Source organism: Argiope bruennichi, chromosome X2 (genome assembly GCF_947563725.1).
Source record: "Argiope bruennichi chromosome X2, qqArgBrue1.1, whole genome shotgun sequence".
Classification (NCBI taxonomy): Eukaryota; Metazoa; Arthropoda; class Arachnida; order Araneae; family Araneidae; genus Argiope; species Argiope bruennichi.
This window is the reverse complement of record NC_079163.1, coordinates 62,845,912-62,873,528: the sequence shown is the minus strand read 5'-3', so window position 1 is coordinate 62,873,528 and position 27,617 is coordinate 62,845,912. Positions and strand designations below refer to the sequence as shown.

Here is a 27,617-nt window from a genome sequence, read left to right as displayed (position 1 = left end):
AACTTGTCTGTTTTGTTGTCTGTGAACCTATTTTCATTAGAGAGCTGAAGACAAATTATCAAACCTTGTTTCCTTCGAATGATAGAATTATAAATTAAATGACTATTTCATTAAATGATCTACGATTTAATAAAATGTAATAATTATAATAACTGAAAAATTTTAAATCTAAAAGTATGCACTAAAGTATCCTCCACGATTATGAAGGAATTATTGTAATTGATGTCCCATTTGTTATTAATTAGTACAATGCTTACAAAGTAGTATACTTTACTATTTTTATATCTATTCCAGGTTGTTTCTAAAGTAATGCTCCTTTGAAAATATTTAATTAGATATTTTCAAATGACACGTCATGTTGCTAAACATATTGTTGGAAAAGTGTTATGAATCATTAAGAATTCTGAACATGCTGTTGTCGATGTCAGAAAGCAAAAAATATATTAAAAGGAAACTAAACTAAGTTTAAAATATTTCATTAAATGTTTAATAAATAGCTATATTAAAATAAATATCTTTTTTTATTAGCTAAATTCTAGGATTGGCGTGCCCCTCTCTATATTTAGGTACTGCAAGTTAAAAATGTATCAACCTCCATCTCATATAAAGGTATCAAAATTGGTGTACTTAGAAATCGAGAGATCAGGGTTCTGAACCAGGTGTCGCTTTCGTCATCTGACCGCTACTCAAATTCACCATCTCCAAACATCCCTCGTGGGGATTCAAATAGAAATATAAACTCGCTAAATTAAATTAGATATAGTACCAAATATGAAGATCAAATTATATAATCTTACCATTTATGATGTATGCTGTTTTTAATCTCTCTGGGTAATTTGCTTCATATGTCATGAAAAGCTGGATCAAAGCTTCCGCAGCTGAAAAACGGTTAAAGAGATATATAGTGAGTTGAATAAATTCACTAAGGTTAAAACTTGATAAATAATGTAAGTAATCAGATAATTAGTCCCACGGTTTTGATTCAAAAACAAACCTTCAAGTTCTGTAAACATCTTAAGCTATTTACTGTAATATGCACTAGAAATAAGACTAAATTTTAACTTCTATCATTGATTAGTTGCTGTATAAGTGATTCTGGATCTCGAATTGTGAAAAGAAAATCTACATGATATTAATGATCATGTCGGAAAAACTTACTTGGTTTGTGAGTTGCTTTCGCAAAGCTGTAGTTGTCAAAATCAAGAATATATATCCACTGTTGGATATTTTTTCCGAGCTGTAATAAAAAATTTTTATATCAAAAGTTGAATACTGTCTAAAAAAAATCTGCAAGATAAAAAGGCTGTTAAAAAATTAAGGAAAAACCAGTAGGTTAATTTACAGTTCCGCTTAAAGAAAAATGAAAACATGGGAATTCAGATTTCCAGAATCATTGAATAGATAGTTTTAAATTCCTTTCATTGTCATAAAGATAAATATTTAAAAAAAATCAGAAAGAGAAAAAAAAGACTCAAACAAATTCTGACGAATTAAAAATTATATTATAATCTCGAATTAAACCAAAGATTTTCATTTCCTGGAAAAACAGAACCCGTAAATTCATCCTAGAAGTCTCTAAGAACTTTATCGCTAAACATTTTTCCATTACGCATTATTTGTCTTCTCAAAAATTATTGCAAGAAAAATTAAATTTTTATTGTTGACTAAATTAAGTTATTTAATAATTATTAGGCTATTTATAATTATTATTTTACTGTTCATTTTAAATTAGATTGCTTCCATTTTGTTCGAAACGATGGCAGGTTTGTCATAATTTAATATTTATAGAAAGCAAATATTCTTGGATGTAATTTCAAATTTGTGACCGAGGAGAGAGAAGACACTTTGAAATTTCAAACTTCCGATTTTATTGCATCTCGGGAGGCATAATTTATGTATAAGGAGAAAGTGACGAGATGCGTCAGTCTACAGCACGACGCCAGAGTAAAAGAGCGAAAGAAACGGAAATATTTTTCCCCGGTGATTATATACTATGAGATTCTGATAAGGATTTCTTTACAAGTGTCGATTTAGGCAAGGGAAATTCTGATATCTTTTAAAAGAATTCGCTTAGCTTGACAGATTTTTATCCCTTCTCTTAGAGCATGTGAGAGTGCGGATTAAAGCGGTTTTACATAGCTCGTGTAGTATTAATTAAATAAAAAAAGGTGGAATTGGATAAGGAAATAATAGACAATTTTCGAATTAAGTTAATATGGGTTAAACTAAGATAAAAATTAGAAAATTAATTTAGATTTATATATATATATATATATATATATATATATATATATATATATATATATATATATATATATATATATATATATATATATATATATATATATATAATGTAAAATAACCATTTACATGAAATTCTATGCATAAAATGTTTTATTATAGTTAGTGAAACCAACCTCTTCAGATTTCTTTTTCATTATAGCTACATCTTCTTCAAACATCCATACTACACTTTTGACGGCTGCATTTGTCTTACAAGATTTCAGGATACCTAAAAGAAAGCATGAAAAAAGGACATCTGAAAACCTTCAGAAGTAATATTTTGTTTTTCTAAGATTTTAGTAGAAATTTTACTTCCTTGTGAAATTAATATCTGTCCTTTTGTATTAACTGGGTTTATCTCTCATGCTCAATTTTTCTATTTTTCCAATTTCTTTACACATAATCTCGGCAAATTTTGCTTTCTGTCGTACTAATAGAATACGATGAATTCTTTATTTAACTAGGGATTCTTTAAATCCCTCATGCAAAATCGACTAATCGAATATCTGTAATTATATTCAAATGTACGTGTATAAGTACTTTTCATGCCTTAAAATCAAATAAAACAAGCCTTACCTTTGATATCTGTATTTCCAAAATCGAAATAACGAACAGGGGAGCCCTCTTTGTCAAATCCTATTCTTTGAAGAGGTAAATATTTTATCACAACCTAAAAAGGAATTGTTTAATGTTTAAAACAGTTTTAAATTAATTCGTTCATGGCGTTTAGAATATTCAGTAAGATTAATTTCTTAAAAACAAACTTTATCCTTAAAAAGTTCACGATTTAATATTGTGCAGGTAGTTTTAATATGAATGAAAAAACCCTAGTTTGCATAAGAAATATTTGATTTTTTTTTAATAAAATAGAACTTCTTCATAGCCAGTTAATAATTTTTAATAAAATAAGCATGGAATTTGTACATTTGATGAGTGAAAACAATTTCATTTCGAAGTTCGTTAAGATGTTTAAAATTACACTTGCATATCAGATATTATCCATCCCAAAAGAACTTGTATGTAGATGGAGCCAAGGAGACCTAGTAATAAAGTCTCGGTCACAGAGATGGAAAGTGCCTGCACTTCAATTTATACGTCGAAGATTAATCATCGATACTGGTATAGGTAGATGTATGGTGGAAGAAAATGTTCCGGTCAGATAAAAGAGAAAAAAAACTAATTACAGCTCAAAATGACGAGTTCCACCTGAATATAATCCTCGGGTTTCCTCAAATAGAGTATCAATATTATTAAACTCAATCAATACAAAGACGTCTAGACAATAACGTAAGTAAAGTATAACGAAGTATCATAAAATGAGGTGTAGTAATACCTTTAAATTACATCACAAGTGGGACCGTCGAAAAACTCTGAAATCGGAGCCTTTCTTAGTGTATAAATGCATGCTAATTGTATTTAACTGGGGACAAATACTAGGAATATAGCAATCTGTAAGATAATGTGGAATAAAAAATGTAGTTTTTAAACAAATTAGTACAAAATAGGAGCTTTTAAAATAAAGGAGTTACACAAAATGAGCTATTTCAATGTTGTTGGTGTAGTAAAATCTAACAAACTCGTGTAAAATTTCTTCATAACCAGTTAATAATTATTTTTATTTCATATTTTGTTGCTAGAATATATTACGCATTAGAGTCTATTGTCTTCAATATTTTTAATTGGTCAAGAACCTTTTGTCAACTATCATTTCATTTGCAAGCGGATGTATTTCTTTCTTTAGAAGTGATTTGCAGATGACCATTTTCATGAACTCATCTGCTGCCAGTTCTTTGCTGTGTGAATCTAACAATTTATTGCTATCAACTTTCAAATCTTATTGTTTGGCTAGATTGACAATTTCTTCCAATTACATGAGTGACTTAGTCAGTTTCCGGTTCATTGATGAAAAAGAATGGACAAATTTTCTATATATTTTTAATATCCGTTTTCATTTATGAGTTTACATTTGTATTAAATTTAAAGACATTCATTGCTATCAAATTTCAAATCTTACTGTTTGGGAAGATTGACAATTTCTCCCAATTACATGAGTGACTTAGTCAGTTTCCGGCTCATTTATGAAAAAGAATGGACAAATTTTCTGTATATTTTTAGTATCCGTTTCCATAATATGAGTTTACATTTGTATTACATTTAAAGACATTGATTGCTATCAAATTTCAAATCTTATTGTTTAGAAAGATTGACAATTTCTCCCAATGACATAAGTGACTTAGTCAGTTTCCGGCTCATTTATGGAAAAGATTGGACTAGGTTTTTGTATATTTTTAATATCCGCTTTCATTTGCGAGTTTACATTTGTATTATATTTAAAGAAATGAAATATTTGAAGTGTTTTGGAGTATTTTTCCATTCGAAAACATGATACTGTGACAAGCGGCATTTTACATTGGCTTCTTTCGAGTTGTATTCCTTTTTTAATGTCCAAATGACATTTTTTTTTATGTTTCATTACTTGAAATGAAATATTTGAAGTGTTTTGGAGTATTTTTCCATTCGAAAACATGATACTGTGACAAGCGGCATTTTACATTGGCTTCTTTCGAGTTGTATTCCTTTTTTAATGTCCAAATGACATTTTTTTTTATGTTTCATTACTTGAAATGAAATATTTGAAGTGTTTTGGAGTATTTTTCCATTCGAAAACATGATACTGTGACAAGCGGCATTTTACATTGGCTTCTTTCGAGTTGTATTCTTTTTTTAATGTCCAAATGACATTTTTTTTATGTTTCATTACTTGAAATGAAATATTTGAAGTGTTTTGGAGTATTTTTCCATTCGAAAACATGATACTGTGACAAGCGGCATTTTACATTGGCTTCTTTCGAGTTGTATTCCTTTTTTAATGTCCAAATGACATTTTTTTTATGTTTCATCACTTACCTCTTCTGGCTCATAAGATGTCCGAATAGTATCAATTTGGTTCGCAACCCTCCAAGCAATATGCTAAAAATGAAAAAATAATAATAATATGAACATATGTTGACATTTTCATATAGTTTGACATTGTTTAAGGCTATTTTATTTAACATTTCTTTTTTCGAGAGAGCAAGGTTATATCCTCTTGTTAAAAGGATATTTGTGTATGTCCAAAATAAATTAAATAAATAAAATAAGTAAAAAAAATTAAAAAATTAATTAAATAAATATTTTTAAAGCTTAACATAACTGTTAATAACTCAGTAAAGTCATTAAGAAGATAAATTTAATTCGAGTTTATTGTGTTTCACTTCTTGAAACTTATAAAAACAGAAAAATCATTTCAACAAGATAAATAATAATACTCACATTTCTCAGCATAGCCTCCGCCACATCTAAGTTGAAATCCCGAGCTACATGAAAAGAGAAGATAAAAATTCAAAAGTATAGCAGAAATACACTTTTGAAAGTTTTTATGTATGATAACAATTACGTCATAAATAACATGGATTTTACCTCTGAGAAAACGAAGATACAAATTAACATCATTCTTCAAACTCTCATTGGTTATGTCATTGGAAACTCGTTTTTTCAACTGAAATAGAAGGAAGAATATTTTATGAATGTTGCTTATGGACAATTTTTGAAAGTGCTTGTTTGCTTTCATAAATATAGTATCTCAAAAAATTCTGCATTTAAACTTGTGAAAGAATTCGGCGAAAGCATTTTTTATGAAAGTGATTTGCATTAATATAAACAAAATGTAGCACCATATCTAGTAGTATGAGTCACTACATATAAGTCTTAGTGAATGAAAGAGCATATCCATTTCTCTGAAAACTAAATTTTCTTGGATACCTTAACTGAAATTATATTTTAAATTTATCTTTATTTAACATTTAATGTGAATGCATTTGATACAGAACAGAAAGCTGTCTCATGTCCCCGTATACGTAACCATTCTGGAGGCCGCGGTGGCCTGGTGGGAAGGTCTCGGCTTGTGAGCCGTAGGGTTTCAGGTTCTCGAGACCCGATTCCACCGAACTTCCGCCGTCTGTTGCACGTTAAATCCGTCATGCCAAACGTCCTCCCGCTGGTGTGGAGAGGGGGGTGCCAGCTCAGGTGTCGTCCTCGTCATCTAACCGCGGTTCAAAATTACGAGGTCCGTCCCAAAATAGCCCTAGTGTTGCTTTACAACGGGACGTTAATATAACTAAACTAAACCTTAACCGTTCTGTTCACTGAACGGTTTGATGGGCTTGTTACGGAATTTTGTTAAATACCAAAAAATTTACAGTAGAAAAAAACTAATATAACTATGCACAGAATTTACAAACACATACGAAAGGATAATTAAATGAAACCGTTTACAAAGATTTTCAACTTTGAAAAATTAAAGAAAAATTATTTGGAATAATAATATAAGATAAAATGTATGAAAAAACACATGAATTCTGTGTTCACTTGTTATCATGACATAGTAGATGAGGACGCAGTTAAAGAAAATCAAATGGAAGATAATTTGGTTAATGGTAACAAAGAAAAACTCTGTTTTATTGTTATTTATGAATGCAAAAGTATGATAAGAGACTGTGGTGCTTTTTTTTTTTCTCCCGTTAGTCTTTGTGAGTATGACACTTGATGTTGAGAGCTAGAGAGACAAGAAAAGACATCTATTTTCACTGATAAATTTAATGCATTCGATACAGAAATCAAAATATTTTACATTTCTTGCAACATCACATAACTCAGCTTTATATTCTAAACCTTCATCATAGTTGAAAATTTATCACTAATTAAAATTTTGCCGTTATAGTCTTGATCCTACGTACCTCAATGCATGCTTCTCTTTCTTTCAAAGACAAATCTTCGAGGCCGTGCATTTTTCCGGTTAGAAATGTCTTCCGCTGATACTGAAAATAAAATAAAACAGTTAAACGATTTTTGTATCAGTATACAATATACATCTGAAGATTAACTCCTTTAAGATTTGCTTGGGAAATTATTTTTTTGCTTAACTACGGACTTAATGGAAAGTATCAACGGCAAGTATTGATTTTTGAGAGAAACTCAGTTCTGCCGTAGAGGTTCCAATAATTCTTCTCTAAAAGTGTTTGTTTTCCTGAGTTGTTACCATGGCAAAATTTTTGTCACAAAAATATAATTCAAAGATTATTTGCATTGGAATTAGTTCAAATGCTTTTAATTCATAAGCATTTTGTACATGCAATAAAAGAATTTTAATATAGATCTCAAATATTGAAAAAGTGCTTAAATAGAAGAATTTTTATGAAGAAAAACAACTGTTTGATAATCACTGATATGAATTTTTGTTGAAACAGTCCAAAAAGTTAAAAATCAGAATTTGTCAAAATTCGTCAGAAAAATTAGAGGATTCAAGAAAGCAATAGCAGATGTTTTCCCACTTTATCTCTTTACACCATTAAATAATGTTTTATAAGTTAAACTTTGTGAAGCATCGAAATATTTATGATAGTAGCAATTACAGGAATAATGTTTATCGTTTAAGTGGAATGTCTTTTGTTTCTTGCATATAATTAAAGAGAGAAAATTGTTATTAGCATGTCGCGAAATTATGGCAATTATATCTTGAGAAAAAGTCTGAGAACAAAGAAAGAATAAATATTTCATTTTTTTCACTACACGTGTGACAAGCTGCCTAATCCAGTATGAAAACAGTAAGTTCTTTCTTTTCAAGTAATATATCAAATCGGTATTTTCTTTAAATTGCTAATATTTCTAGCGCTCATTTATGGGCCGTGATGGCCTGCTGGTGAGGTCTCGGCTTCGGAACCGGAAGGTTTCAGGTTCGAGAACGGATTCCAGCGAAGAACCATCGTGTAAGCGGGTCTGGTGCACGTTAAATCTGTCTGGGCCTAGCATCTTCCCGCTGGTGTGGTGTGGAAATTTGGAGAATGGGTGCAGCCCAGATATCTTCCTCGTCATCTCATCCAAGTTCAAAATTACAAGGTCCAACCCAAAATAGCTTTAGTGTTGCTTTTAAACGGGACGTTAATATAATTAAACTAAACTTCCAGTATTATTTAAACTTCACGTAGAAAAAAAAATTTAGGAAAACAATTGGTTTTAAAAATTTATAACAGTTTATTTATTTCATTTGCTAGTTAACCATTTCTTCCATACTCAATAACTATTTGATCCAAAATAGTCTTCCAGATCTAAATAAAAGATTTAAAAGACAAAATGTAAGTTTTCGTTTATTTGTTACAGTTATACTTCGATCCTTTTATTGCATACTCCATCTGTTTTATCTCATAAATGTATCTCATATCCTTGTAGACGAAAGAAGCAATTAAAAGGATGATTAGGATGGATGAATGAATTTGCAATATATATCTATTAACAAAAGAACTAACTACATGAATGATATCTGTCATTTACTTAATAAAGGAGTATTGCAAAATTTATTTCAATAAAAAAAGAGAAATATTTTACAAAACAAAGTTTTTCCTCTTGTGAGCGTTTTACTTTTGAATGTTTGATTATAGTCATTTTGTTACTTCGCGGCCTTTCCCAATCAAAATTGTCAAGTACAGGAAAATCGGATTTTGACATAATCGTCTATCATTACGGATACTTTGGGTATTACCGAATCGTCCTTCTTTTTAGTATTTAGATAATGGCCATGAAAATCGATCAGTTTACGAACGTATAAGATAATATGCATGTTGGTGTTATAAACATAGTACTTTGATGTGATTTAATATTCCAAAATCTAGCGTTCTACTCTAGACTAAAATCATGTTGCAAATAGATTATTTTTTCACGCAAAAGAATTTTTGTGAAATATACCTAATATAATTACACACATTGAAGTAAAATGCAAGCAATATTTTTGTCATACATTTAAATAAAATGAGAGCAATATGTTTTTTTAATATCCATTAATTCAGCAAGGGAAACCGAGGTTAATTGTAACAATTTTTGAAAAAACTTTACATTTTTTAATGTTTTTGTAATGCCTTTCAATTTAGTTTAATTATTCATTCTTAATATTCATAAAAAGTGCCATGGATATGATGCACGTTGTAACAGGCGTAAGCAGGTTGTAGCATTAAAAACAGCAATATTCAATTTTATTTTTCTCTTTACCAACATTTTATTAATTAAAATGCACAAGACGTTTATTATCTCTTTGCATACCGGTAATAAATAACATTAAATTATTTACAATGAAATAAAAGTGAAATTATTTAACCAATCAGCATAAAGGACAATCTGTTTCCGAATTGCAGTTAGCGCAAGCAAATGACAGACCTATTGCTTCCTAGATTTTTTACATATATTTTGAAAATTAAGCATTAAACCCATTTTCCTTCAGAAAAATGCAGGGTCGTGGTGGTCTGTTTTTCACGCTTTGGCTGCAGGCCGGGAATGTAACTGATTCAAGATTCAATTTCAAAGATGAATCGATATATAAGTGAGTCTGGTGTACCCCAAATCCGTCAGTGCCGAACGTATTACTGTTGGTTTGATGACGAAGTTTAAAGGGGGGGTCATTTGAACATTGTTCATAATTACATGGTTTGTCCTAAAGTAAACCTAACATTGTTTCAAAACCGAATGTCAGTGCAATAAACTATAATATAATATATCATCAGAGTTGCAACGTATCTCCGCAAGCTAAGGCAAACCCCCTCGTCTTTTTCAGAATCTGTATGTTAGTTTAAAATCCTCTTCTTCACTTCTTTTTCTATTGTTTTCTCATTTGGACTTTTTCTTAAACCTTTTATTTTCCCTTGTAATTTTTTCTTGTTTTCATTAATTATATTTCAAAATTTTTCTACTATTGCTCGATTTTCATATGGGTCAGTTAGGAAGGGAGGTGTTTGTTTGTTTTTTAAAGGTGAGACTTTGTTTTACTCTTTCTGAAATGAATCCATAGGAAGATATCTGGTCTATGAGGATGCATGCAAATATTTAAAGCAGAAAGTCAAACTATATGATACAAACACAAATCAAGATGAATTTCGAAACTTGTAATATGTTACAACTTGCCTCGAAATTTTGTTACAACTTGCACTATCACATAGTTCCGAACATTCTTTGTTGATTAAAAAAAAATATTGCCTTTAGAAAAAAATTAAAGCAGTTTTTTTAGTTGAATACATAGTCAAAACAAATAAGTAAAAATATTTTTGAAAGGATCAACAAACTTATCTTACATCAAAGTTTATGATTTTTTTTTTTTTTTTCATAAACTAGCTAAAACGGAGCATATGTTCACACCTCTCGTTACTCGTTCAGTTTCAGCACTAACTGAGCTGATGTAATAGAATTATATTAACCGAAAATTCTGATTGAATATTTATAAATAACACCTCTACGTAAAGTGAGTATTACAACATGTCCTTATTACAACTAGTTTTGGGCTCCCCTTCCTACAATCTGTAATTTTACATAGATATTGAACATTTTATCTATAATGAATTTTGAGGGGAAAAGAACTAAATCAGTAGAAATGATTACAAAAAATTTAGTTTCTTCCCCTTAACGACATAGTATTAAATTTCGTGGATTAATTATGAGGATTGTTTTCAAGCTCCCAACGCCAATATAAATTTCTCACAAAAATTAATGAAGAAAAGAACAGAAAAAACATTTAAACGAAAAATGAATTATGAATAGAAAAAAAGAAAAGAAATCGTTTGCACTAATAAATGCAAAAAAACTTTATAACGGTAATGTGTCATTTATGGAATGGAATTAAACGAAAATCATAAAAAAAATTAATTACTGAAATAACTAACAAATTTAAAATTATCTGAAGTAATTGAAAACATAAATATAACTAAAATAATTGAAAACTTTAAAAAAAAGTTATTTTACAACATTAATTAGTAAAGTTTGACAAGGAAAGGCAGCAAACAGCAATAAGGTAAATAAATGTTGAATCAATGTAAATAAAGGCATTATAAATGAGAAATATTCATCACGTATTAGTTCCAATTTTCCCAATGCAGTTCATTTGTTGATGCAAATATATCAGTGTTTTGTTTACAACTTCGTAAGAAAAAGCTGAAGTAAACACATTTGCGAGGTCACTGCGGTTTCAAGAGGTGAAGCCAAAGGAAGGAAATTTGTTTAAAATTTCTGATATCTACCAAGGAAATATTAAATAAGAAAATGGAAATTGAGATGAAGACCTTGCTGAGTCTATCTATGAAAGACCCGAATGAAATTTCAAATATTTATACACCTTTAAAATTGTGCACTATACAATTCTGTCCGATAAACTGAAAGGTTGAATTCGAATATTTCACTATATTTGTTTTTTAACAACTTACAGTATTAGAAATAATCTAGAAAACTCGAAAGGAAAAATATTGGTCACTAAAATAATAATTTACAATTTTATCTATTTTTTCTCGTAACAATTTTATCCATTTTTTCTCGTAGTTTCAAACAGTTAATGACATAAACAGAAATTTAGAACTGTCTAGAAACTTCAGACTTACAAGATAACTAGTCGGACTTCTCAATAAACTACCTTGATGAACTTCAAACTAGTCTAGAAGTTTGAATCTTCTAGTCTGATCCGAGATCATTTTACCACAACATAAAAATATTGAGGAAATTAAGACTAGAATTAAAAAAATCTCAAATATAATTTTTTTTCTGAAAACACCTCAAGTATTGTGGATTTTGTCTTCAAAAATGGAAATAAAATGAGCCCAACTGCCAGGTTGACCTCTTTTCTTCAGTGATATTAACAAAACCATATGGCATTTGCTTCCTCATTAAGTAAAAAGTAGCACTGGAAAATTCACGTGATTCAGAAAATTGAACAAACAGTCACACAGAACCTAATAAATAAGAGCTGTTCGAAATCGATAAAAAAGATATAGAGTTCAGCATTTCCTTCACTGGAATGATTCAGGTTACTTTTTTTGTAAACAAACAACTCTGCTTCAGAACTTTTAGTAAATTAAGCTTATTTAACGGTCTGACATTTATAACGTCTACTACGAAGTAGTTCAGAACAAATAATATCTTATGCAATTCAAAGTAAATTCAATGCAAAGTAAGGCAATGTGTCCTTTTGAACATTCCCTGTCAATCATCTTTAAGTATAAGCTCTTTCCGTCATCATTTTTGCATCAGTTGATTTCGGGGTTACATAAGCGAGAAACAAAGCAAATGGGTCACCATCAAGTGGCAACTCATCGCGATCCCACTTCCTAAACTGGTTGAACTAGGAATTTGACCGATGGAAAAGGGTGAGGACACAATAGAGCAACGGTTATTCAACCTTTTAAAGTTTCAGGTGAATGTCACAAGAAAAGTTCCAGATTTGAAGAAAAAAAAATTAACTTTACTCCAATAGGAAACAAATTTCAGTCCATACGCACCAGTTTTTTTCTAGTTGTTAATAATTTGTTTTTCTAGTTGCTAATAATTTGTTTTAATTTATGTGTAAGGTTTCTGCAATATTCTTTTTTCCCTTAATATAATAGCATTAAAAAATAATTGAAAAGTTTGGCAAATCGAAAAACATTATACCAATAAAGAGAAATAAAACATCAACTTATCTAATTCTTAGAACATATTTTTAGTATTCAAAGTAAAGTTTAACTTAAATCTCTCTCCAGCCATTGAACTCAATAAGAGTGGTGTGTACAATATTTGTCATATTATCTGAGAAAACTAAGGGGGGGGGGGCGCAATTCTCAAAATCGCATTTCCATGAACTCTGAAAAATCAAATAAATCAATATTTTATCCGTTTTATTTTAAATGCACTTAATTAATTTACCATTTGCATATATTGAATATTTTATTTAATATTTTATTAATCTTCTTAGTAATTTAGACATAAAAACCAATTTATATGATGTAATAACAGTAATGAGGAAGTGCAAATGAAATTGTGGATATTACTTCATTTGACGTCCAGTTAAAAAAAGTGGATATTACTTCATTTGACGTCCAGTTAAAAAAAAAATGGAATTTTAACCTTCCAATTGCACGCTGTTAAGGAGGAAAAATCGTCGAAAAAATAAGAGATGTTACTACACCTAATTATAAGTTACATATTTTTAAAAAGAAATATGAAATCTCTTTGTTCGGACAAGGAAAATGCATTACCATATAATATATCTAAACCTGTTCATTCGTTAATTCATTTATATATATATATATTTATATTAGGATTAAAGATGGCGTGCCATCAATCATTTAACTCGAGCTTTTGAAAAGAAATACTATATTTCAATTGTATTGTAACAACGTTGTTGAGGTACATGTTACCTTGAAAATTTCTGACGTGAAACAAAAAGATTTGCAACCTCAGCATTTAAAATACTTCCTTATCTACTTCTAAGGATCCTTCTCCTCCCCCCCCCCTTTTGAAGGGAGAAATGCGAAAATGTCACTTTTCTATTATAATACTATATTCTAAAATCGGCGACCTTCAATTAAGACCTCAAGCTGGCCAAGAAAATTTGAATGGATCAGAGAAAAAGTAAAGCCAGCTCACGCATATTTACAACGAAAATGCATTAAAACTTTTTTTTGTACATAATGAAACACTCCACATTTTTGTAAATAAAAGCTTGCATCATTACAGGAAACATTATTGTAATTTTAAAATAAAGATCTCACGAAAATTAGTAATCTGGAGGAATTGCAAATAGCATCGGATTCTGTAGTCGAACCAAAATAGTTCCCTTTATATGGAGTGGGGGAGGGGGATCATGTGTCAGCTCTTCATATAAAGCAAAGAACTATCATCCGCAGAGGGCATTTAGAGTATCATCACTATTTTTGTACCCATCAGGGAAGCGAGAACCTCCTTACTATTTCAGACAAATTTTCATCCCCATATTTAAGGTGCTTTTCAATATGAAAATTTAACCCGCTGAGGAGCCAAAGCTTAGAAAAATCACGGGAATTAAATACATCTCTGATGCTTCATTTTCGTTATTACTTGAAATTAAATAAATCAGGAGAAAATCAAGATTAAAACAAACGGGAAACTCATAATTTAAGTTCATTCTGCATCAGGTTAAGAATTATGTTTAAATTTTGAAAAACCGAAGAGAAATGTATCAAAAATTCAGAAGACACGATTTATTTATGATCTTTTCGTAGATTTAAACATCGGATTTCCTATGCCCATTTTCACTTATTTTAGAAAATCACTGATATATTTCTTTCATAAATTATTTGAATCATCAATCTTGCCTCTCCAACTTTATCAAAAAGAATTTAACTGAACTGATTCGTTTCAATTTACCTGAATAATTTCAAGTAGAAAAATTACCTAGCCTGAAATCTCGAATCTTGTGAGGAGAATATAAAAGATTTTTCTCTGTAATCGTGGTCCAATAACAAATTTCTAAACCGCAAGAGATACACATATAATAGTATTTGGAAAAAGGCTCTAAATGTTATTAGGGATTGAGTTTTGAGTTTTTTTTGTCAATAAAGGATTCCTAAAAAAATCTACATTCTCGTACAGTTCATTCTATTAATCTATTTAATAAAATATTCTTGTCACATTAATCTTTTAAACAAAAAAAATACAGCTCCACTATTCTACAAATAAACTGAACAAAGTTACAAAACTCTGAATTTCATTATTTTATATCAATTAATGTCCACCTCAAGGAAACGGAGTTCATTGAATGGATACCCTTCCTTGACGCAGTTGCTCAAAAATAATATTATTCAAAGCTTTATAACTTGGTCAATGTTGGCCGTAAAGAAGCGTAATTTTTTTTTTAATGTTAAAGTGGTAGAAATATTTGGCTATATGAGTCTAGGAATTTAAATTTCGCAGTTTTCTGAGTAGCACGTTCGTTGAATATAACAACATGAAACAAGATTATTTAAGTAATTAAGAGCCTTTTTCCAATTGGAAATGTGTGCTTTTATCTAAAGGTTTAGAAATTAGCTCTTCAAGAGAAGAAAGTATTTTTAGAAAATGTGAATGCCAATTCATATATATACAGACACAAAACCGCGATGAGCTAAGTGAATGAAATTTCCACTTAAATGCATGCTTCTCCACCCTTCTAGATTTATAAAGATTTCGAGCAAATCTATCAACGGGAAGTGATACTTCTCTTCAAAACATTCTCAGTTTTCTTTATTATATTCTGCAATATGGAGCAATAACATTAAAATGTACCGTATTTTTACAAATAGCTTTAACACGTCGTCGCCATTCATCTTGAAAAAAATATTACTTAAATTTTCAATTGCTAGATTTTTTTTACCTACACTTTGTTGTCTTTTCCTAGGAAAATGATATTGACAAGGGAAATCCTTCAGCCAAATGAAAATATTGAATAAATTTATTTACGTGCTACTTATAGTTACTAGAAAAAAAATTTATTTTGTTAAGTATAAAAGAAATAAGTCAGCAATCCTGTTGTATTGTTAAAAAAAGATTTTTTTTTATATAAGCTTCAAGATGACAGGGAAAAAAATATCATTTTCATTTGATAACAGTTTTTGAAAAATATGAAAAGAAAAAAAAGAACAATAGGAAAATGAACTTTTAAGAGAACTTCATTCACCCTTATGTAAAAGGGATTAAAATTTCTTTCAGTCCTTATGTAAAGGAATCAATAAGTTTGATATAAATATAAGAAACTCGATCATAGATCCGGTATTTCAAAATACGATAACGAATTATGATACATCAAAATGAGCACAAAACATTTGGCTTCAGACCTACCTGAATTCCATCCAATTAGAAAATTACTGTTCACAGTGAGGACAGGTTTCTTTGAATCACTTTGAGAGGAACTACTGGTCTTATTTATACCCACCCTGGAAAATTCCGCTCATGACGCCGGTAAAGCGGAACTGAAAAGGTCTAGTTTAATCTGTTATTGCGTACTGGATTCCTTGGCCTATTTAACCCCCAAATGAAGATGCGACACTTCTAAATTCAATAGAAATGCAGAGATCATTCGTCATCGAAGATTGGAGAAAGGAAGTAGCTTCATAAAAAAATTTATCTCTTTCTCTCGAATAATGAGAAGATCAAGAGCAAATTTTATCGTAAACCCTCATTTTTTTTAAATATGAATTAAATCAGGAAAGTTATGATCATTTCGTAATCAAAGGTTAAAGAAAGGAAGCAGTATGAAGCAGACCTTCATTTTTTTTTCAAATAGAAATTAAGCAAGGAACTGATGTTATATTATATAAAAAAAATTTATTGAGGAACAGGGGAAAGATTTTTTTTTTTCATCGATAAGTGTTGATCGGCATGTGGTATTTCTTATATCGAATCTATTATATAATGACTGAATACCTATTTTATGCTTTTAATTATTTACATACAGGACAAATTTTATCTTAAATCCTCATTTTTTTTAAAAATATAAATTAAACGAAGAAAATTATGATCATTTTGTTATCAAAGGTTGAAGAAAGGAAGCAATATCGAAAAGATTTTATCTTCATCTTCTTTTTAGTAATGAGAAAATCAAGAACAAATATTATTTTAAATATAAATTAAAGTTTAGGGTTTTTTAAATATATATTAAGTAGGGAACTGATATTATATTATATAAAAATATTTTATTGAGGAACAAGGGAAAGAAGTTGTTTCTTTTGATCATGGATAAGTGTTCTTCGGTTATTTCTTATATCGAATCTAATATATCATGTCTGAATACCTATGTTATGCTTTTGATTATTTGCATACATTAAAGCATCCTTAACCCTTTGACTACAGATTTATTTGAAGAGCATTTAATTTTTTGAACATGTGAAAGCAGTAGTTTACGTAAGAATTCATTTATTTCTTATTATTCAGAATATATACTATATGATATTGAGATAAGCTAATTATAATTATAAAAAATTGGTAATATAAATTCAAACAAATACAGAACGTTCTGATACGTCAAATGTACCCAAAGGATTAAAAATTGATTATGAGGGAGAATAGTAATTTCACAATCAACTGCTGTATCTTATGAACGTTAATTAATAAAAATACTTTATTTCTCATTGAATATTAATCAATATTATAATATTGATTATTTACTGAACGTTCTAATACGTCAAATGTACCCAAAAGGTTAAAAACTTATTAAGAGGGAGAATAGTGATTCTACAATCAATTGCTGCATCTTATGAATGTTAATCAATAAAAATGTTGTGTTTTTTATTGAATGTTAATCAATAATAATAAAGATAACTGTATAGTTAATGATGAGATAACCATAGTTACGTTATTTTCCAAAATATAAAATATATAAATGATTTACAAAAAAAAATCTCAACTCTCAGAAATATCCAAGATAAATTCAGGTCCTCTACTGTCCTTACAACTAGTACAAAAAGCAGCAAAATAACGAACCGAGTGGTGTTTGTATGTGAGAGTCATTATTCAAATAATAATTAAGTATATTCACCTTGTCTTTGCTCTAATTGCTCGTTTCGTTCTCCTTTGAGAAACTAGAAACATCCAGAATATTCATATAAACGTTATAAATAGCCTCCAAAACATCGGGTGAAATCTATGTTTAAAAAATCCAACTCCAATTTATGGATGTGTCACTCCTTTGGTCTGTTGAGTAATCCTGAAATGTTCTTTAGATATGATTGAGTCTTTTATAGATAGTATCGTGGGATTCACTAAGATTATTAAAAACTGAGGAATAAATGAAAATTTTGAAAAAAATTTGCCGAATCACAGGAACAATTGGATTGGAGTGGTTCCATCTTGACTATCTTCACTCTCTAGAAAAACATATCACATTAATTTAAAAAAAATAATAATTTATGCTAAGATCCGGTCACGACTAAAATTCGAGATATTTTATTTTTTGTGGATACAGTTTAAATGTCGTGTGAAGCCAGTAAAAAACCAAAACTAATTTACAAAAAATGACACTTGGGTTTGTTTTGTTTTGTTTTTTCACTCTTCAGTATATTGACCTTGTTCATCTTCTGCCTCTCCACGAGGACTCTCACGTGCCTTATCTTTCAATATTTCAAAAACCTGTTCTTTTTCGCATGCTAGGGAGGGAACTCCTTTTCTAGATTAAAGGCTGCTGTGCAGAACGTTCAACTCACATTCTAGAAATAAGTTACTTCAGGTCTTGAAAAATACGATTGAATTTTATGGATGATCCCATCAGTGATTTCCAGATTGATTTATTTTTAATGAAGCAGGGCTTATAATTGTTCATAGCCATTTTCCTTTCCAAAATCCCTAAAATAATTTTCTTTGATGCAAGGTCATTCATAAATCCTTTTCAAGTGCAGTCTAAAATAATCTATATTTTTTTAAAATTATTATATGTTTTGATCAATTACCAGATAAACAGCTTTATTTTCATCATTATAATCGTAATTATCTTAGCAATTTTTTTATTACCTTTAACTTTAATAGATCACGTTAGATTTTGGAGACACTATTGTATTTAAATTTGTATTTTCAATGGTTGGGTTTTTGACCAGATAGAAGATGTGAAAATTTCCTCACAATCAAAAATTTTGACTCTTTTCTTTCGTTTGACGTTACGTAAAAATCTTCCATTATTTTAAAAGAAGTTTTATGTATTATTTCCACATATGAATGAGAAATTTGAAAAACTTTATTATTATTATAATAATGTATATGCATTTAGTATAGAAATTTCCAGGAGTTTTTTTTTAATTATGGTTCCACTTCTTTATGAAAAACGAGCTAAACAAATTACTAGATGAATTTATTATGGTTTATTCGAATTCTTTTGCGATTTCACATTGTATTTTCACATCCCAAAAATCAGTAATAAATTCTATAAAACTATATGAATAATAATTTTACCAGTACATGACTAATTACGTTTCTTCTCGTATCACCATAAATTATTTTAAAAAATCTTATCTTGTCCTCAGCATTGCTATAATCTATTTTTATGAAAATATTACGTTATTTTTTGATTAATTTACTCTGCTCCCTCAGATGATTCTAATATCGTGAAAGTTTAGTCTAATCACAATTGCAGTCATCAATGAAATGTGCTTCTTATTTCTTCACTTTAGTTTCTTTACTTTTTTTACTTAAGGATATTTTTTATTTCACAATTTTCATAATTATGCCTATATTAATATTTTTTTTAAATGTACAGTTATAGGACGCGCACAATGTATCATCCAATAATATATCCTTTAGAAGTTTATTTTCAATAAAAAAGAGAAATGTCCGTCTAACCAAAAATAACTAAATTTTTTAATAATCAAAAACGAAGGACATTTATAGTAAACATTTCTGGAAAAAAAAGATTCTGCAGACAACTAACCAATTTTCGAAGAAAAAAGGTAAAAAATATATTAATCGAATTTTGATAACCAGCATTTTATATGCAGCAAATTATAATGTTTTAATTTATTAGTAAATAAAAAAATAAGGCATTGGTAGGATATGAATTCTTATCATTCATATTTTTTGAAATCAAAAGTAGATAAAACAAGTAAATTTTACAAGGCCTGAGAGTGAATTGATAAAAGCAGGAATTCATATTACAGATAAGAAAATATATCTCAGACTTCCAATGATGTTTCTGGTACTATCAGACATGATTCAAAATAATAGGGCAGAAAATAGTATTACATTAGCTCAAAATGAATATACTTTTAAATGCTTCATTTTTAAGCTTAACTGATCTATTGAATCAATGATAGTGTGAACAACATAATGCATCATATCTAAATAATTTATAAAATTTCAAAAAAAAATCAATCAGGTTGGAAAAAAATTAGCTATAAAAAGTCAAAAACTGCTATAATGCTGAAGAATTCTTACCAGAATTTTATATTTTTCTTGACAGAAATACTTTACACCAAAACTCAAATCTCTTGTAGAAAGTTAAAAAAAAGGGTAAACAAAATTATCCACAATTTCAGTATTTCATATCTGGCAGTTGTAAAGATTGAATCCAAATGCTTTCACAATCTACTGTCGAACAATCCAACATCGGTGAATTCAGAACCGCACGATAATGTGCCTACTTTTTTGTCGTGTTATTTATACTTAATTAATCAATAAAAAAATGTGTCGACACAAGATTAGAAACCGAACCTCTTGAAATGAAATAATCAGTTCTTGCTAGTTCTTTCGATAGAATTTCAAGGTTATTCACCCTAAACAGCGAAAGAGAATTTAAGATAGAAGTCGAAGAAGAGGACCTTGCGACACCCCTTCGTAATATCGAAACTCAAGGTCACATCCGATCATACCGGCAAAAGCCGCGTTGTCTCGCATGTGACTAGCAAAATAAAAACAAATAAAACGCCGATTATAGTAAGTCATAGTAAAGTAGTAAGCATATCATTAAGAAAACATTGGGTTGAAACAATGAATAAGCATAGATTTTGTTTCTTGAAGGGGGGGGGAGATAACAATCACAACGACTTAGTTTAGAATATAATTGGAATATTTTCAAGAAAAGAAATCAACTTCGAAAAGATGCAAATCTTGCTACCTTCTTAAATTTTTAAACACGTTTTTTTTTTTTTTGTTTTTTTTTTCAAATTTATTTATTTGTAATTTATGCGTCGGACTGAGCGTGAACAGCTCTAAAATGAAAATATTCAAATTCGTAATTTAGTCCCAACAATTCAATTTTCGAGCTGAGAAAAGCAAAGTGATTCTTCTTTACAAAGAATACAACAAATTATCAAATTATATTTTATAGCAACCGGTCTGAGCAAAATTCGGTTACTGCCTTCATTAAAATTTAAAATTTTAATAATACTTTTTTAAATTGAACCTCTTCATGATCTTCTAAAAAACGCTGTCTATAGCGAAAAAAAAAAATTGAAAATCAGGTTTTTTTTTTTTTTACCTTAAAATATATGTTAAATAAGGATATCTAACCGCATTTGTATTTTGCCAATAATAAATAATAACATTTCTTTTTTTCTTTGTACAAAATAAACTTGCAAATAACTGACAAGGTAGACAGACAACTTTAACAATTTTTCTAATAGATTCTAGAATAACAATATTTCGAATATATTCTACATATCTTAAGGACAGTTTTCATGCATGATATTTCTAATATGTTGATGGAGTATATTTTTTCTACAAGTACTAGAATGAGCTGTTTTAGTTCTGAAAGTGATAAGACAAACTTAGCGCCTTTGTGGGAAAATTTTTAGCTATGGAGGGAAAAACGATAAAAATCCTTCAATAGTAAAAAATTATCACAGATAATATGAATACACTTACTTTGTTTTACAAGAAAAATATGCAATTAATAATATTTTTATGATGAATAACGCAGAAAAGATGCATGAAAAAAACTGTTCTCTTTAATAATTTTCACTCTTAATCGAATAATTGGCTATTTAACTTTTTTTCGCTTTATTTTCATTTGTAAATCTAGATTATAAATAAAAAAATCCAATTATCACTTCTGATTAGAATAGGCCATCATCATTCCTAACTAGAATAAACTAATACTACTACAATGCATCAGTACTACTACACATAAATCTGGGTGAAATGGATAATGTAGTCTAGACCATTTTAAAGTGGGAGGTTCACTAGAAAATGTGTTGGAATTTTCTGTTCGATTTCCAGAAAAAATCTTTTTAGTAATTAATTTCAATTAGTATTTTTTTAACTGAGTGAGCACAAGTAGTAGTACAATTTTGAAGAATATTTAATCAAATTTTTACTGTCTCTTAAAATCCTTTTAATTTTTCGTCATAATTCCTGCGATGAGAATTACCTTCATAATAATACATTCTTAAAGCAAGTTTATCATATATTTTAACAATCTCACTTTATTTTCAGCAAATAATATTTTTCATGAAATATTTTTCCTTTCGCAAAAAAAATATTTATATGAAGTGAGAAGTATTTTTCCATCTCCTTTATTATCTCTTAAAAATATTTGAATATTAAAGTAAAAAATAGTCTTAAAATTTGAAAGACAACCAGAATCGACAAATTTGATAAAAACACTCACAAAATTCCATTTCCTCAATGCCATTGTATAAATCAGAGAAAACGGGGGGGGGGGGTATGTTTGAATAAAAGTAATGTTTTTGGTATACTGTTTTCGTTTAATCATTAGTTTCTTTTAATTTATAGAGAAAATCATGGAATATCGCTTTAAATAAGCATTTTAAGAAATTTTAATTTTGAAAGGAATGCAGTTAAAAATTCTCTTTCCTTACCTTGAAATCGAAAATTCAAGAAATTACTTAACCTAAATAATTTATTTTTTCTTTAAAAATTCCTTCCTTATATCAAATGTGTACCTATTATTTTCAATCAAATCCTTGGACAATTTCATTTATAAAACAAACTAAATCTTTCGGTAGAAAGAGGTCGGTTTATTTTAAGATTGTATTACGAAATAACTGTCATTTTCTATACGTAATTAAATGCGAAATTTAAAAAAAAAAACATTTTAATGAAAAACAAATTGTAATTGTCAAAACAAAAAAAAATAAAGTAATAGTAATGTAGAATTAGCCAGTGAAAATTCTTGTTGATCTGCAAACAACAATTTTATGATGAATCGGATCGACGTTTTTCTACTTTATAATTAATTTTTATCAGTATGTAAAGCTATTGCCATTTATTTGTATTTGTTTCTTTTTTATAGAAAAATTTCGAGGCTAGTCAAGTACAATGTAAAAAAATCACATGACATTGTGATAAGATTTAAATCTAAGTTTCTCAAATAACCCTTAGCAGTAGAAGCATTTTCTTTCAATTCATTTGAATGCTGATTGTTTGATAATCAAGTCTCATTGATGTTCTTTGCAGAACTAGAATTACAATCACAATCATGATATTAATAAAGTTTATGGTAATTGGAGTTCCTCAGAAGCAGGAAAAATGATGTATTTTCCATAAATTAATGCAGGGTAATCAAAAAACTTAAAGTGCTTCTTTAACAATACATAGGTTTTATCAATATCGAAAGTTTTCCCATACAGATGCCGCAAAAAGATAAACCAAATTTTTGAATCAAATGTAGTTTTTCCAATGAAATTGAAGCATTGCTCTTTAGATTCAATCTCAAAGTTCAAATTTCATGATGACAAATGAAAAAATCAGAATCAGAGAAAAACGATGTAATGAAAATATAATAGGGGAATTTTCAAGATACAAAAAATGTTTTCTTTGTTATTTTGTTTGTTACTGTCTCTAATTATGATTTTATCGAATTTGGTCATTATGGATGATTTCCAAATTTTGAGAGAGCTTCTCAATTATTAGAAGCGATTTAATCTAGGTAAAAATGAACAAATTTGAAGATGATATCTGAAATGTATCGAGAAACCTACAGAATTTTGGGATTTTTTTAAAAGTGTTTTAAATTTCGAAAATGTTAATTTATTTTCACTGATCTTCGAAGGTTGTTGGTAATTAAATATCGCATTAATACTTAAATTCTTCATCTAATAAATCATACATTGATGATTAAATTAATGACCGGTGCAAAAACTATTTTTGTGCGTTTCTGGAATGCATAAATCAAAAAATAGTTCAATGAAAATCTTATTTTTTATTAAGCTAGATGTGAATGTGTGGCCACGTTCCGTAAACTTCGTCAATGCTATTTGTATTCAATCTCAGAAAACTTTTTCCCATGAATTTTTTTCAAAATTAAGGAAAATTATCGGAAATGAAAGAACAGCTATTTTGTACTCTCGTTGTTTTCCCTCTATCTGTTACAGCATTTTTCACAATTATGATATTGACTAAAATATACACAGGGACATTAATCAAGCGACCACTTAGAGATGCTATAACAATGGGGCGCTTGTCAATTTAAAAATTGAAAAAAGGTTTAAAGCAAACTTTTAACCGGCCATGAATTAAAAAAAGACTGCCTTTTGTGTACTGATAACGAAATTGCAATTTATCTTGAAAGCATGAATTTGCAAATACATATTAATATTTTCACCAACTAAATATTAAAGTGTGCTTTTAACTTTAAACATAATATCATATTAATAAAATATTGATGCTTACGACGCAAAATGAAAATTCTTTGAAAAAAACTTTCAGTGAAACTTCAATATTATTTTGTTAAACAAAAAATCATATTATATTTTGTATCAAGTTCTTCCATTTTGATTTGTTATATTTAGCCATATATGTGAATTTGTAGGTAGGAATCTATAAAAGGAGCATGTTTTTTTTTTTTTTTTTTTTTTTTTTGACTTATGTGCGCCAGCATCGACTCAGAATATACCGAGAATACTTGCCAAATTTTCAGCCACCAGTAAAGTAATGTGTGAGTTACATAAAGTTACATAAAATAAAATTTCAGTGATTTTTTTATAATAAATTTCATAATAATTATTCAAATTTCAATAGATTTGTTCTTATGAACATTTTATGTTAAAACTCATAAAAGTAAGAATTTAACAAAATAATTTTTTATTTGTTTTAAACATAGGAATGAACTTTCGAGGAATTTAACAACAGACGCATACGTTTGTTCATATTATACTAGCGTTCTAAAATTGAATGGTTGCTTGGATGAAGTTAGATTTCTAATAAAGATGTACATGCATGGAAAAAGGCGTTGAGACGTTCTATAGATAACTGGCGCTCAGGAAATAATTTTTCTTAAGTAATTAATTTATATTATGAAAGAATTTTCACGCCTGGAGTAGCATCTTAAGAAACTAATTCACAGAAACTCTAATCTGAAATTTCAAATAGAATCAATAATTTAAAAGCAACCAACTGCTAATCTTAGTTTCTAATAAATATTAAAATTAAGCTAGATGTTAAATCAATCATATTTGTGTAATTTTTTCGAATAAAACATCTTAAGAAAAATGTATATTGAAATAAGGAAATCTCAGAAATCATTGACAGATGCATTTTAGTTTTAATTTTTTAATTATGCGAAATATTTTGATAGCGAGTCTCATCTTTATCATATTTCCTGTTTTTGATTCTTCTGATTTCTACTCTAATTCATTCTAATTGATAAGGATGGAAAATCTTGAACATATTCTTTTTCGAACAAAGACGGTGATTCATTCAAATGGTTTACTAACGCTGTATACATTATACTTCTAATTTTTTTTAATTAAATTATCTGCTTCACTTTTCTTCTTCTTTTCCTTTTTATTTGTTGACACAAAATATATTTTTTTCCAAAAAATGCAAAGTTTCTTCAATGATATTCAATTCAGATTAGAATGAGTGCTACGGCTGATTGATTTGGGAAGTCAATGTTTTTATCCATGCAAAATTTCAAAGAGAGTGTTCCAGTTTCCAAGAACGTACTGTAAAGAGCACCTGGTCATGTTGCTTATGAAAATGTGTTATTTTCAAATTTGTCCTCTCTATGAAATAATTGCTAAAATTCTATGCCAATAATTATCATTGAACAAAAACATCTTTTAAAATACATTTTTCCTAAAAATCATTGCTGTTGTCTGATAATGAATCAGCGCCATCGATTTTCTGAGAAAGGGTCGAAAAGGTTATCCAGAGATTCTCGGAAATATGTCAGCTGACAAAAATATAAATATTAATCCAAAATGATAAATGTTGTCTTTCGAAACAAATATTTACATAAATGCAATAAAAAATATTGAAGACGTTTTCAAAGATTCATACTCAATTTCTGGAAAGGGATAGAATTATTAACTAGTAACGAACGTATTCAAACAGATCATAAATTGTTTCCCAGGATTTTTTGCTGTTTAAAAGGTAATTTGTTTCATCCGTCATTTTACACTCTGCTCTTGACTTAAGTACAAGGCTTAACTTATAATAAAATTATTCATTGTAAAAGAAATTTATAAATTTTGCCATCATTCGTATTACTTGTCGATATCTACATGAAAATTGTTAACTAAAATATTAATCCAAATTTAGAAAATTACTCTAGGTTTTCATTGCAAGTATAAGAATTTAAATTTCCAAGAAAATTGAACTAAACACACAAAAAAATTTAACAAAACTGTTTATTGATTTGTTCATCTGGAAATCTAATCAGGAACGGCTTTGATAATCAGATATCTTTAAATGAATTTGAAGAATGAAGCACCATCTTCATTGACATTTTTCACGTTGAATATTTAAAAGAAAACACTCAATTAGAAAGCCTTTTTAGCTTTCTAGGAATAATTTCTCAGTCACAAAACATTTATTATACAAGCAAAATGAAAACTATAATCGGAAGTTTCATTCCAAGAAATGCACTTCTTTGATAATTCTTAAAAATTTTGATGTTTCTAAACAAAATTCATTGCCAATATTCGATATAAATGTTCAGGTTCTTCTCGAAATTATATTCCACAAAAAAAAATCAGTTGGAAAAACTAAAGCATTGTTTCTTTTTTGTGTGGTGAAATTTAATGAAGAAATAAGCAGCGAAATCCCCCCAATTGCTCAAAAATGTTATAAAATATTTATTTAAATAAATCCTTTATTTGAAAAAATAATCGTTTATCATGCATTAAAAAGTTTTAAACGTGATCACAAGGATATTTTGCCTTCTAATGTGCAAGTATTTGTATTAATTCTTATCAAAATGTCTTTCTAAATTGAAAATGAATGCAATACTGCTTAACAAAATTCGTTAAGGAAAACGAAATCGAAACTTTTAATAAAATAAGTCATCATATATTGAAAAAGAAACAATATTTATCACATTTCAGTGTATTAATTAAATTGTTTTCGAAAAAATTTATCTACTTACCGCTACAACAACCTTTAACTAAAGTGAAGAGTAGAGCAAAAATGACTTCTTAATCACAGAGAAAGAGAGACAAGTCTCGATAGGAGAATCGAACTAAAATAAACCACGGTTTGAACCGGCAGATCAGTTTATATATCAACGGGACGAAACACTGACCATGAAAATTGCTCGTCTGATGCAACAGGTTTTCCTTTTGTAGTTTCTATTCGCGTAGAGGGGAGGAGATTTCCCTGTGCTCCCTAAGTCCTCGAACATGCGAGGAAAGGTCATCACGTATGTAAACAAATAATTATTTACTTGATTTGGTAAATCACAAAGACACAGAACGAACGTCAAACATGCCAATTGTCTTATGTTTTCCTAACTGTAGACAATAGAATAAAGTTCGCCTGACAAACACTCCTTCAAAAATTGTATCTTTCTATCTCTCTATTTTTTTGTTAAATAACATCTAGTTTATTATTTATTGACATCTTAACGTCTTTTTAGACATTTTTTTTACGATTTCGAAAATTTTTAAATCATTTTTCGATTATTTTATGAAAGGAACATATGAATAAACTAGCACTAGCTCATGGATTTGCTTAATATTTCGTCTGATTTACTGATTAAACAATTCTGAGCTATTTACAATTAAAGCGTATAGAAAGACGCTCCCCCCCCACCTCAGAAAGATCTTTTCATTAACTAT

The 27,617-nt window shown here is 28.7% G+C and overlaps 1 protein-coding gene across 2 annotated transcripts in view; it reads right to left on the bottom strand.

The window, feature by feature from the left end:
- LOC129960918 (SEC14-like protein 2) overlaps positions 1-27,070 on the bottom strand; it is a 34,467-nt gene extending 7,397 nt beyond the window's left edge. Inside the window, exons 1-9 of one of the 2 annotated variants that reach the window (XM_056074651.1) lie at positions 26,927-27,070; positions 7,059-7,139; positions 5,743-5,821; positions 5,596-5,639; positions 5,191-5,253; positions 2,860-2,953; positions 2,418-2,512; positions 1,159-1,237; positions 798-878 (exon numbers count right to left, since the gene is read on the bottom strand). In XM_056074651.1, the coding sequence (XP_055930626.1) occupies positions 798-878; positions 1,159-1,237; positions 2,418-2,512; positions 2,860-2,953; positions 5,191-5,253; positions 5,596-5,639; positions 5,743-5,821; positions 7,059-7,109 (586 nt within the window). In that variant the 5' untranslated portion in view covers positions 7,110-7,139; positions 26,927-27,070. Of the gene's footprint in view, positions 1-797; positions 879-1,158; positions 1,238-2,417; positions 2,513-2,859; positions 2,954-5,190; positions 5,254-5,595; positions 5,640-5,742; positions 5,822-7,058; positions 7,140-15,954; positions 15,989-26,926 lie in introns of those variants that run through there. The other variant, XM_056074652.1, reaches the window with a different exon arrangement.
- Between the last annotated feature and the right edge of the window lie 547 nt (positions 27,071-27,617).